The sequence below is a fragment of the Thalia democratica genome, chromosome 4, assembly GCF_965202585.1.
Source record: "Thalia democratica chromosome 4, ktThaDemo2.hap1.1, whole genome shotgun sequence".
NCBI lineage: Eukaryota > Metazoa > Chordata > Thaliacea > Salpida > Salpidae > Thalia > Thalia democratica.
Genome location: NC_139168.1, coordinates 37,813,009 through 37,825,935, shown reverse-complemented (window position 1 = coordinate 37,825,935; position 12,927 = coordinate 37,813,009). Strand labels below are relative to the sequence as shown.

The 12,927-nt window shown below is 25.9% G+C and overlaps 1 protein-coding gene across 2 annotated transcripts; it reads right to left on the bottom strand.

Annotated features, from left to right (window-relative positions):
- Positions 1–1,762: 1,762 nt before the first annotated feature.
- On the bottom strand, positions 1,763–12,631 carry LOC145833712 (apoptosis inhibitor 5-like). 2 transcript variants are annotated; one of them, XR_014369759.1, is made up of 12 exons: positions 12,550–12,631; positions 10,567–10,728; positions 9,774–9,939; positions 9,171–9,361; positions 8,084–8,245; positions 6,796–6,990; positions 6,049–6,212; positions 4,211–4,421; positions 3,726–3,748; positions 3,365–3,477; positions 2,634–3,120; positions 1,763–1,901 (listed from the first exon to the last, which is right to left on the bottom strand). XR_014369759.1 is itself a non-coding variant. In XM_082940864.1 (11 exons), exons 1-11 carry the CDS (start codon positions 12,613–12,615, stop codon positions 3,053–3,055), a joined length of 1,521 nt encoding a protein of 506 aa, XP_082796990.1. In that variant the 5' UTR covers positions 12,616–12,631; the 3' UTR covers positions 1,763–3,052. The 2 variants fall into 2 exon arrangements, 1 of the variants encoding a protein (XP_082796990.1); XM_082940864.1 differs by having other exon boundaries at positions 1,763–3,120.
- Between the last annotated feature and the right edge of the window lie 296 nt (positions 12,632–12,927).

Below are 12,927 nucleotides of genomic sequence, written 5' to 3'. Positions count from 1 at the left end.
GACGAAAATGACTATTATTAGTTTACACATGGTTTGTTTTTGAAAAAATAATTTTCAGTATGCTCTTTTTTACTAACTAGATCCGGGTCCGGCCGGATTTCTGTTAGGATCCGGCCGGACCCGGACTTTTTTTTCAAGTTAGAATCCGGCCGGAACCAGACTTTTTTTTTCAAATTAGAGTCCGGCCGGAACCGGACTTTTTTTTTCAAATTAGAATCCGGCCGGATCCGGATATCAGACAAAAATGGCAATATCCGGCCGGACCCGGATAGTGAGTCCGGTACATCACTAGTTCTGAACAAAATCTGTTTTATTTTATGTCATACTCTTATTTTGTTTGAAATGTGTCTGTACACTTTTAAATATAATCAAAGTGATAAATAATTATTATAAAAATATACTATGCATAGATTACTTTTACTTCAATTTAAGTTAAAAAAAAGGTTCCAAAAATGAGCGTTTGTGTACATTGGTGTGCATAGGACTGAATTTAAAGTGCAGTCAACTTATGAAAAAAATTTTTAACCAAAATACTTTATGTCTTGTTATGTTATTTCACATGTTTTTTGTTCACACTCAAATATAATATATAGTTATAAAACGTCTAAAAGAGATACTTAAATATAAGTTACATTTCAAACAAAATAATTAAATTGTAAAGAAATGATACATTACTTAATTACTGTACATTACTTTTTTACACATTGGAATACATTTGCACTTAGTTTATCTATTTTGTAAGTAGGTACAACATAACTAACTAGGAAGTACTTTTAAAACTTTGTTTTAGTTAACCATTTGCTATTGTTTAAACTAAATTATTATCTAAACCAGGGTTTCCCAAAGTGGGCCAAGTGGCTCCCTAGGGGGCAATGACAGATACTCAGGGGGCCACGAGCAGCAAAGGGGGAAGAGGTGGGCCATGAGCAGTAAAGGAGCCACAGGGCGGCCATAACTTGAAACTTACACTAGATATTCTTGAGTTGCAGACGAAGAGCAAAAAAAAGGTCTTTGGTGTTTTTTATCGTAGTTTATGAGTAATCTTGTTGAAGGGGGCCATTGCTTTTTTAACTTCTTTAAAGGGGGCCATTTGCAAAAAAGTTTGGGATACTCTGATCTAAACAGATATAAAAACTTTCTAGAAAGCTAATCTATCTTTTAGAGAGTTTTAAACCAAATCAGTAAAATTATTGAAGGTTTCAAAATGTTAAACAGGGACGTAAATTAAATTACTCACATTACAAAAAATCACCATAAAATAAACTTGAAATATATTTTAGTTTAGCGGACCACATTTACATGCTCGCGGGCCGTAGATTTACCCTTTGCAGGCCGCAGTTTGCCGACCCCTGTTCTAGGAGCACAAAAATAAGTTTTTATGCAAAAATATAGCTCAAAACTTTTCACAGTTACCTTTCTAATTAGTTAAAAATATATATTTTCAGTCTCAATGAGCTGTTCCAACGTAGGAGCAATACAACTTAATAAAAAAAATTATTACGTCCTGTAAACATTTAATGTTTTTCACTTAACTATTGCACTTTACAATACTTATAAATACAGTGCTACTCAAGAAATTAAAAAAAAAATTATACTCATTTATACTCAATTTATGAATTTTTGGTAAACTCAAAACATCTTTAATGCGTTCATTATAACCAGTAAAATTCTTTCATATTGTTTTTGTTAATACTGTAAGCCATTTTTAATCCAACGTGTCACCTAATTAAACCTCTTATAAACAAAAAAAAAACTACAGCAATACTTCTGTTCAAATAGTTTATTCACGAAAATCCAATTTACAAGTTCAAGAAATAATCTAGCTTTTTATTCGGTTAACTATCAAAAAAAACTCACATAAACACGAATGAAGATAGCTCTTGACATCATACTGAGTTATCCTGTAAAAACTTTTACTAGTTAGTAAACTCACCTTTTGAAGAAAAACTGCAGATCACAAGTCACTTAACAACTTTTTCATTCATCATTGAATGACCATCCCATAGTCCCTAGATTATTCGACTGCACTTATATCTTTAAAAAAGGGTTAGAACATCTTATAAGTAATAAAAACTGACATTTAGAAAATTTTAGGCAATTGCTTTGAGTAATAAATTGACTTACTTAATACTTCATTTTGAGAATTCCTAAAATTAACTTTAAACCTTAATTAATAAACTAAACTTAAAAATTAAAAAAAAATCAAAAAGAGTTAATAAGATATAAATATAAGTAAAAAGCATTAGTTTAAGTTTCAAAAAATAATAAGTTTACAATTAAGTCAGTATCCGATTAAAAAACTTTAAATATACTATGAACAAGTTAAAATATATAAACTAATGACTAAACTAATTTAATTAATAGTTCAAAATATATAATGAACACCTTGATAAAAATGTTTTGAAAAACCTATGTTACCATTTAATGTTATTTTTTGAAACATTTTTATCAAGGTTTTTATTATATAATTTGAAATATTAATTAAATAAGTATTTTCTGTATTATGGTATAGTTTTATTTCTATCAGAAGTATAATATCCTATATACTATTCTTAAAGTATTCTAGTGTATACTTAGTATACAAAATGATATAAAATAAACACTATTTTTAACTATTTAAAACCAAACTTAACAGAGCTAGATCAAATCTTGAAAATGCAAAATGAGACAACCACTCTAACATTTGAAACGACCAATTAAATCAACGTAAGGAGACAACGAGCAACAATATACAACAACAAAGATGTCGAAATTTCCACTGCTTTTCATTTAAGTCTTAGAAACATTGAAGTGAAAGTTCAACTCAAAAGTTATTTTCAAGGATAATAACAAATTTAGTGGTACAAAAAAGTTGGAAAAACTCAACAAAACTTTTAAAGCAGAGAGAAAAATTTTTGAAACAAAACCATGAACACTTGGTCTATAATTCAGTTGAACACCATTCTAAGTATATTAAATTTGTACATGAGGGGTAAGTGGCTGTAAAGCAAGGAGCATAAAAAAGTCAATGAAAAACTAATTTGTATAACTCTATCAGGATTGTGACGTCACATTAGTAGCGCTTTCCACCGTTGCTTCGGCGACGATTCTGACTGTTGTAGTAATTGCGTTTGTTGTTGTCTGTAAATTATACTTGCTGTTCGTTACGTAGCAAAAATGTTACGAAAAAAAACAATTTGTTGTTAAAAATAAATTGACCGCGTAACAAGCTGAATTATATTTTCAACCAGAAATAACAGAGCAATCAAAAACGTAAAAACTAAAAACGTTTTAGCTTAAAACTGCAACTTTTATTCAGTAGTTAGTTCTTGTCGAAAATCATTTATAACTTCTCTAAACTTGCATATTACAATAATAAACAAACATTGTAAATTGTTGCTGTACTTGCCGCTGGGAGCTTGGTACATGGCTCTGTCATCCTTCTTCTTCATAGGTGGGAAGTTTGATGACTTCTCACTCAATCGCTTGTTTGCTGTTCTGTTGCAACAGAGATCACAATTTAAATTAGAACTATTGCATTTAAAGAATTTACCTTTTATAACACATAAATTTAGTTTTTTACCAAGTATAGTACAAAAACATATTTACTTTAATCTTTAAAGTATTATAATAAGTTATACAAGCTATTTAAAAATAAAACTAGTAAAATATTGATTTTAATCAAAGCAATTATTTACTGCAATAAAATTAAAAAAATAATTTAAACAAACAAACTAAAAACTTACTTTGCATCGACAGGCTGGGCTTTCTGAAAAAAAAAAGTAAATAAACTTTAATAATATTTTCAACAAAAAAAAGATTAATTAAGCTTTTAACAAGATTGATCAACTATGTTATGAAAAATTAAAATTAATTAACTTATGAGCTTTCAGGTTTAACAACGTTTTAGTTTTTTTTTTTTTATGATAACAAGATACAACTGTGATGTTATAAAAATAATAGTTCAAAGTAAAATAACTAATTCTATTTTATTTAACATTCATCATCTAACAATGTAATATTTAGGATAAAATTATACAACATTTTTTAATTCGACATTTAAAAAAAACTCATTATTAATCAAAAGTGTACTATTTATAACTTAAAAATTTCCAAAAACAAAATGAAATTTTTCAAACTACTTGAGTTATTTTATCTAAAATACAACTTTTATCAAAAATGGTCATTTTTAAATATCGATTAACATATGTTCTGAAAACAAATGAAAAACCTTTTTCCAGCTCAAGTTAACTGCAGCCTTGTAAGAAGGGGGGTTATGGAACAAGTCTTTGATGATTGTGTTGACATTATTGCAGGTCTTATGAGCAATGAGTTGCTTCTGACAATAATCGTCTGCTTTCAGCTGTTCTTCAGTTTTACCCGCAAGCTGCTTTTTAAGTTCAGACACGTAAACACGAGCACCTCTTGCCATATAGCTCAATCTGAAGATTAGTTTTTTTTTTAATATAGTCCATCAACTAATTATTAAGTGTATACTTAAGTTAACTTTTTTTTTATGTGTTTATAAATCAGTTTTGGTGTCTGTATATAACAAAAATAACTAATATGTCTTGTAACTAATATGTTTTTGTTTTTTTTATACATCTACTAAAATTTAATCATATTATGTATAAAAAAAATTACCTAATATGTAAATATTTGTAACTAATGTAACTTTTATAAAGCTTGTAGTATCTTTTAAGTATGACTGATTGCAAGACAAAAAAGTCTTATTTATAATTATTTTATATAAAAAAACTTTTTTCCAATATTGCTGAAAACCGATTCGACAATTTTAAAAAGATTTTTTTAAATGCAATTCGATAAATAAAATTAATATATAACAATTATAAATAAAGTAACTTTTTTAAAGCTTATAATATTTCTAACTTTGCCTAATTGCCAGACAAAACAAACTTTAAATATCTAAAAATACATATTTACTACAAAACTAAAAAAATATAAATGCTTAAACTTTAAAGATTTTTAGGCATGCTCGCAAGAAAGACTTAACTATTTTTTATTGCTGAGACAACTTATATCATTTTTTGGAAAAAAAAACAGCCGTCACTTACGTTATGCACTGGCGGATTACAAATTTTAAATGTCTAAAATTATTTAACTTATAATAAAACGCTTTATTTAAAAGAAAAATATACTTCAAAATCTCAGTACCATTTTCATTTGTGACACTTTTTTTTGGTAACATTTCAAATGAGTAAGCACATATATGTTCAACTTTATCTAAAGTTGGTGCAAGTCTGTAGTCTAACAAGCTTTTTTATTGACAGCTATATCCGTTTAAAGGTAGGATGATTACAATGACTCTTATTTTATTTGCTGATAAGGATTTTTTTTGTAATGTGCGTTATTTTTTTTGTTGTCATTAACTTATAATTAACACGCGTACTATGATTACTAAAAAAATTGTTTTACAATTTTTTATTTTATTGTAAATAGGGTTGCCACTCGTTTTTTCAAAATTTTTCCAGGTTTTCTAAATATCTTCCAAGTTTTTAAAAGTACACATTTTTGGGTATGTTTTTAGTTTAAAGTTAAGTTTTAAGTAAGAAAATGTGTTTTATAGTATAAAAACATTGAAAAGATATTGTAAAGATACTTTAAATGTGTTTTTCAATAATTTTTTTTTGATGATGACAAAAAGTTTTTACCTATATGGTAGATACTTTGTGTCAAATCGAAATTTTAATACTGAACATGTAAAAATTGTTAAAAATTCCAGGCTTTTCCAAGTTTTTTTCAAAAATTCTCCAATTCCAGGTTTTTCCAGGTATTTTTAACCTAAATTGTCAAATTCCAGGTTTCCAGGTTAAGTGGCTCCCTGTGAAAAGATATCCAACTTAAGTTTTAAATTGTGTTATAAGCTTTAATTACTTTAAAACTATTTGTACAAATTATTCAATATTTCAATAAAAATCAATTTGACCTTAGACAAACTATATGTAAGATTTTAAGACTTTTGACAAGTATTCAAAATTAATTGAATAATGTAAATTAATACAACTACATAAAAAAATATTAAACACAAACAAGAGCTTTGAAACCGACCTAGTTCTGAAATCTTTCAATTTTTCAGCATTATCTTCGCTGGTGAGAAATTCAGGTTGATGTCTGCATATTTGATGGAAAGTGAAAAGCAGACACTCGGCATGTGAAAAGTTCAACTTAACATTTTCTGTTTCTTCTTCGGCTGGAGGTAGAGGCATGTATGACTGATGTTTAAAAAAAAAGTTTTGACTTAAATATTTCGATTTGCATAGATTAGAATTTTAACTCCTAAACAATCGATGAGTGAAAATTGAGTCGGTTTTAAGTATTTTAGTGTATACAACCTTTAAAATTGTGATGACAGATAATTTTTTTTTTATTTTTAGGTTAAATTAGCTTCAAATAGTCAAACTAGGTTGTTTAACATGACTAACCACATAAACTTAATTAAAGAATCTGTAAATCAAGATTATTATAAATTTATTAACTTTTGTCTATAAATACTAATCAGATAAAAACATTTAAAAATTTTTACTTAGTTGTGAAAGAACAAAATGTTATGTCTTATTAGTTTAAACTTGAATACTTTGATAGAATATAAACTATATTGGTACACTATATATGGTTTAACAACAAAACTAAAACAAAAGCTATTATAAATATAATTAAAACGCCAACACATCTAAAGTAAAACAAAAAAAAAATTTAAACATACTAATAAACTGCTTTATAAGCTTGTTATCTAGATTATTGAGATTAAACTTACTAATGTCAAATATTAACCATAACTTAAACTATCAAATATACCTTCAAACATTCGAACAATTGTGGAAGGCATCCAACTACAGCCTCGCCATTACCACACAAGCAGGAAAGTTCTGAGAGTTTCATGAAAATCTTCAACCCAACATCCTCATTTGCTAACTCATCAGCTTTGATGGATAGTGATGACAACACTTTGTCGCACACAAAATTCACAAATCTACTGGCGTGAACATTTTTCTGGAGTATTTTAAATTATATAAACATTATGTTTTTATTTATATTTATATAAAAGAAAAGACGAAATAAGCTAAGTTTATATTTGGCAATGCTGTAAGTAATGAATTAACTATGAAATTTATTATAAATTGATTATTTTGTTTACTTAAAAATATCTAAATGAGATTTATAAAAATTGTGACCAAATAACTTTGGTCTACTAAACGTCTTTTGCAGTAGAAAAACAAAACATGTTAATGATTTAGTATTACCACTTAAGTAAAAAAGAATTTATTAAATAAAAACATTAAAAATAAAAGGAAATTTTAATTTACCTAAATCATTTGAAATTTAAACAAGTAAAGAAGGGGCTCAACATTAACTGAGTCAGAAAAACTAGCTTATATCAACTTACCATCATAAGAGTAGGTGACCAAAGTTAAATTCTAAAAAAGTAACTTGAATTAATTTAACCATAAAAACTATAACCTTGACTAAATACTTAATTACTAACTATCTAATTACTGAATAACTTGATATCTGATTTTATTTTTATAAAAATTCCGTTCCATTGACAAAATTTATCTTTGCTGCAGTAAAACTTATAAGAAAAATACAACTCTAACTTCAAAAACATTAGAAACTTATCAAAGCCTTAAACATTTATTAATTTTTTTTTTTTTTTTGAAATGTATGTAGCAATAAATATGTAGTACAGTTTTAGAACAACACATTTGGTGCTACATTTTAAAAAGTACTACTTAATTTGTATCTTAGCTTTGTAATATGAAAAAGTATAAATTAAGTTCTATTATTAATTATTTATATACAAAACAAAAAACTAATAGAAGAATTGTGAATTAATTATAAATTAAAAAAAATAAACGAGATAAAAAATACTTCTGCAGTATCATAGATAAGTAATACTTATACTAATGATATTGCTATAATGTTTTTCTTTTAATAAGTTGACAAGGCAATTTATGCTAGCAGGTACTTTTAGCCATTAACACAATAGGTACTTAATTTTAAGTGTATACACTGTTTATAATTTACAAAACTAATACGTGTGTTATAACAAACTATAAATTTATAGTTATAAAATGAAACTAACAGAGCAAAGTTGCATAGCAGTGGCAAGACAGTGATTAATTCTTGCCAAATCATCCAAACTGTCAGTAGTGAAATGTTCAGACAATTGCATTTGTTCACTTAGAAGGTCTACCAATTGTTGTCTTCCTTGAATTGTTTGTATATGTTTTAGTGATGATATAGCCTGTTAAAAAAATCAAACTATTTTTGTACAAATTTCAAAAACTATTACAAAAATAAATATATAAAAAAAAGTAATAATAACAAATTATACAGTATTAAGGGATTAACACACTTCAACTAAGCTCTTTAAAAAAATAAATACTGTTGTGTTAATCCAGTAATACACAGAAACATATGTCAGTGTAATAAAAGAAGGATACTGTGTAATTTGTTATTATTATATATTCCAGTGAACTTGTTTCACTAAGACCTTTTGTTAACAAACACTTAAAATCTATATTTTAAATAGTTATACAAAAAAAGTATGTATATTAAAGCTTACTATATTACAAGGTTGCCACTCGTTATTTTTTCAATTTCTAGGTTTTCAAAATTACCTCCAGGTTTTTAAAAGTACACATTTTTGGATCTATTTTTAGTTTAAAGTTAATTTTAAGGTTAAAAACTGTGTTAAATAGTACAAAAACATCGAAAAGATACTTTAAAGCTACTTCAAATGTGTTTTTTAATAAAAAAATTGATAATGACAAACATTTTATATCTATATGGTAGATTTTTTGTGTCAAATCAAAATTTTCTACTTAACATGTAAAATTAAAATTTTTCGTTGTTTAAAGTTCCAGGTTTTTTTGCCTAAATTGTCAAATTCTAGTTTTTTCTAAGTTTCTAGGTAAAGTGACAACCCTGTATGTAATAACCTTAAAATATGTTTTTAATTTTCTGATCAGTTTAAATAATTTTAAAGTTATTACCTCAACAAAACTATACAGGTTAATAATAAAATTTTATATTTTGTTTTTGATTTGTTTATACTATAATTTCAGTACATTCAAAAGACTTTAGTACATAAAAAAGGAGTTTAGTTATTTTAAAAATTAAATAGCTTAACATAAATATAAAATAGCATTTCAATAAAAACTACTGACATCCATTATTACTGTAAACATGTCACCAGTAGCATTGTTCATGATGATTTTGCATTCATCTAAAATGTACATCTCAAGGTCCTTGTCAAGCGTCCCTTGCTTCATTGCCTTCTTCAGAAGTTCAACGTACTTCAGTTTGTCTTCTGCTGGTCCCTCCTCTTTAATCATCATTATCAATGACTTCAGTGCAGCTGTTTAGAATTACATATTCAGTTCACAGAAATTTGAAAATTTGATGTATAATTGTTAATTTAATAAGCTTGTGACAATAATTTGCTGGTATGTTTAAAAAAAAAAGATCTATATATACATAGTTAATGGACAACAGATGAATATCATGCACATGATATAAAAAATTTGGTTTTGTATCTACAGTTTTAACTTTTATAATTTCAAGCTAAATAACAATTGGAAACTGACATACTAATAAATTGACTATAGAGATATTTTTAAATGACTTAACTTTGAGCATTTGTTAACAATAAAAGCATCCAAAAATACAACAGATTTCTATGAAACTAATAAACACATATTTCTTTAATAGTAAGCATGAGTTCTATAAAAATTAAGTCTAATTATTTATAACATAATTATTAAAATTACTTTTGTAATCTATATTAAAGATGCTCTTAAGTGATGCATTGACTACACTTAGTTCAACATTGTTTCCTGTAGTCAACAGTTGAATTAAAATACGTGCAAATCTTTCTACTAGTTTTTCATCTGCTGTGCACAATTTTGGTATTTCTTTGATTGCTGATTTCCTTATCTGAGTTTATTTATTGATATTTAAAAACCTTAAATAAACTTTAATTTTAATAATGATCTTTTATGTTGAACTAACAACACACCAAATATAATTTATGAGAGAAAACATAACCACAATTGTTTATTGGTACTTTTATGGGGGACTGGTCAAATATAAAATGTATTATATAAATAAATTGATAATTAATAAATTAAGAATAAGGGCTAAGAGTAATATAGACAGTAAAAAAGATTTTAAAAAATAAATAAATAAAAATAAACAAATAATAAGAAAATAAGAAATTTTTAACCCATGCAAAAGTGACCACTTGCACATAAGTGTTTGCTTGACATGAATACTTGACACCTACCCACTTTTATGTAGTAAGCTTAGATACAAACAAAAATGTTGTGTAATTGTGTATTTTCTTAAATGTAATTGTTTGTTTATTTAACAACTAATATCACTTAAAAGTATTTAAGAGAAAAAAATCAGTAATCAAAACTAAATCTATGCAATTGAAAACAGAGATTTAAACTTTAAAAATAAAAACTTCATGGTTAAAACAAGGCACTATTAGTTTATATTTTCAACTCTTAGAATAAATTATTAAAAACTATATCTTTAGGATTCAACTTTTAAACTCACATTAGAATCAGCATCCTCACAAAGATCCAAGATAACATTGATAGATTCTTCAGATAACTCAGAAAAATGCTTGAAAAATCTGCCAATAAACTGAGCACTAAGTCTCTTTGCAGCAGTATCTCCTTTAGCTCCTTGCAATATTAAATTGAATGCTTCCACTTGCTGTAAAAATTATTATTTTAGTTATTTTATTAAAATAAAATAAATCATATTTGAGTTTTAACTATACTTAATAAATTAGAAAATAGTTTAACTATTTGCCAGCTAAATCAAATGTTGAGAGATTTTTAGAAGTAATAGCCAAATTTCATTAAAAAAATTGCTTGTGGGCTGCACTGTATAGACAAAACTTTCTGCAGCCAGAATTATTTAAAATAAATGTAGCAAACAATAATAGAATACTGTTTTTATCAAAAAAGATGACAAAATATGCATGAATGAAGCACAAGTAGTTACTAACTTTTAAATCAAGAGCCTATTTGTAAGTTTTTACCACAAAACAATTTTTTATTGTTTTTAAAACACATGTTTCTTTCTAAAACGTAAAAATCAAAGGTCAAATATTTTGGTTTTACAGACAGCATTTGGTCTTTCTGGGCCACAGTTTGCAAACATCTGAGATTTAGTAAAAAAAAATAAGAATTTATTAAATTAATTAGAACATTAAGGGCATAGATGGGGGTAAACACCTTTTTTTAGTTTTTTATCTTATTTTATATAGTTTTTACTAAGCTACAAGATGCTTTTTACAGATTTTAAAAATTCAAAATAATTTTTGAGATATCGCCGGTCAAAGTTTGAGGCAACAATAGAAACCTTATGGGAGGCGCAAACTAAAACGGCAAAAATAGACTATTTCACTAAAAATCTATCTTCTCCTACGTTTTTTGAGATAACTACTTAAAATTTTCAGGAAATACTCCTTGATATATTTAGAAAATTGTATCGGAAGGAATTTTAAAAAAATTAAAAAATTAAAATTTTATATAAAAAATAAACAAAAAACAGTTTTTTTTTAGTTTTTTTGTTATAAAATTTCTATTTTTTAATTTTTTTAAATTCTGTTCCGACAGAATTTTCTAAATATTGCAAGGAACATTTCCTGAAAATTTGAGGTAGTTATCTCAAAAAACGTAGGAGAAGATAGATTTTTAGTGAAATAGTCTATTTTTGCCGTTTTAGTTTGCGCCTCCCATAAGGTTCCTATTGTCGCCTCCGACTTTGACCGGCTATATCTCAAAAATTATTTTGAATTCTTAAAATCTGTAAAAAGCATCTTGTAGCTTAGTAAAAACTATATAAAATAAGACAAAAAACCAAAAAAGGTTGTTTACCCCCCCCCCCCCCCCCCTATGCCCTTAACAGAAGCCAAAGTTGTACACCATATATTTATTTATTTTAATTATATTTTATCATACATAACATTAGTAGTTTTTCATTATAAGAACATATAATTGTTGATACAAAAGTTAATTTTGTATATTTTGTTAATTGTACTATAGTTTATAAACAACTTGCTTAAATTATATCAATAGGTTTTTTATGTGCTTAAAATCTAAAAAGGGCTTACTTTTAAGAAATATTTATCTAATTATTGTCTTTTTTATTTTAAATTGTACAGATAAAGTATCAAGGAAAATTGAATTTAAAAATAGTTATACCAAATTAATAAACAGAATCCTATCTATTATCTAAATTTACAGAAAAACAATAGGTTTAGCACATTTAATATTTTATTAAAAAGTAAGAATTTATTATTAACAATTTAATATAAATTGACCAAGCTACTTTTTTTAAATGTTTTATTTACATAATTACACTAAAACTTAAAAAAAAATCATTTTAAAGCTTGAAAATTAGTTTAAATCTACTGTTTATGTTATTGGTATTTTAAAACTTTATTACAATAAAATTTATGCTTGAAGAAAAAATTAAATATATTTTTTTACTTTATTGCTTGTATTATAAACTAAAGGTATTTACTTCAGATGGTACTTTTGCATCTTTTATGTCTGAAAAGCTCTTGTAAAGTTGTTGTACATTAGACATTTCTTTAAATTTTATAAAATCTGTTAAATTATTGTCAGTTAATAAACAATGATTTTAATTGTTAAACCTTCACTCATACTGCTTATTTATTCTTATTATATCTTGAGTGATTACCATATGACTTCAAACTTTTATAAGTCAAAATTGTTTACTTTGTACAAGTTATGTACTAAATAATGCTTTTTGAACTAAATTGTTTTAATTTAAAGAAGAAAAACAGCAGAGCAAGCAAAAATGATCACATGATAATTCAAATTCCCACAATTCAAAAAATGCTTAAGACCTTATAACTCAAAAAAAAAAATTTGAAAA

Excerpts from the sequence above, each read along its gene's own strand:
- LOC145833712 (XM_082940864.1), bottom strand. The coding sequence starts at position 12,615 with ATGTCTAATGTACAACAACTTTACAAGAGCTTTTCAGACATAAAAGAT. Across the intron at positions 8,246-9,170 it reads TGTTTACAGTAATAATGGAT|GCTATATCATCACTAAAACA; the intron begins GTCAGTAGTTTT and ends TTTTTTTAACAG. Across the intron at positions 3,478-3,725 it reads GCCCAGCCTGTCGATGCAAA|AACAGCAAACAAGCGATTGA; the intron begins GTAAGTTTTTAG and ends CTGTTGCAACAG.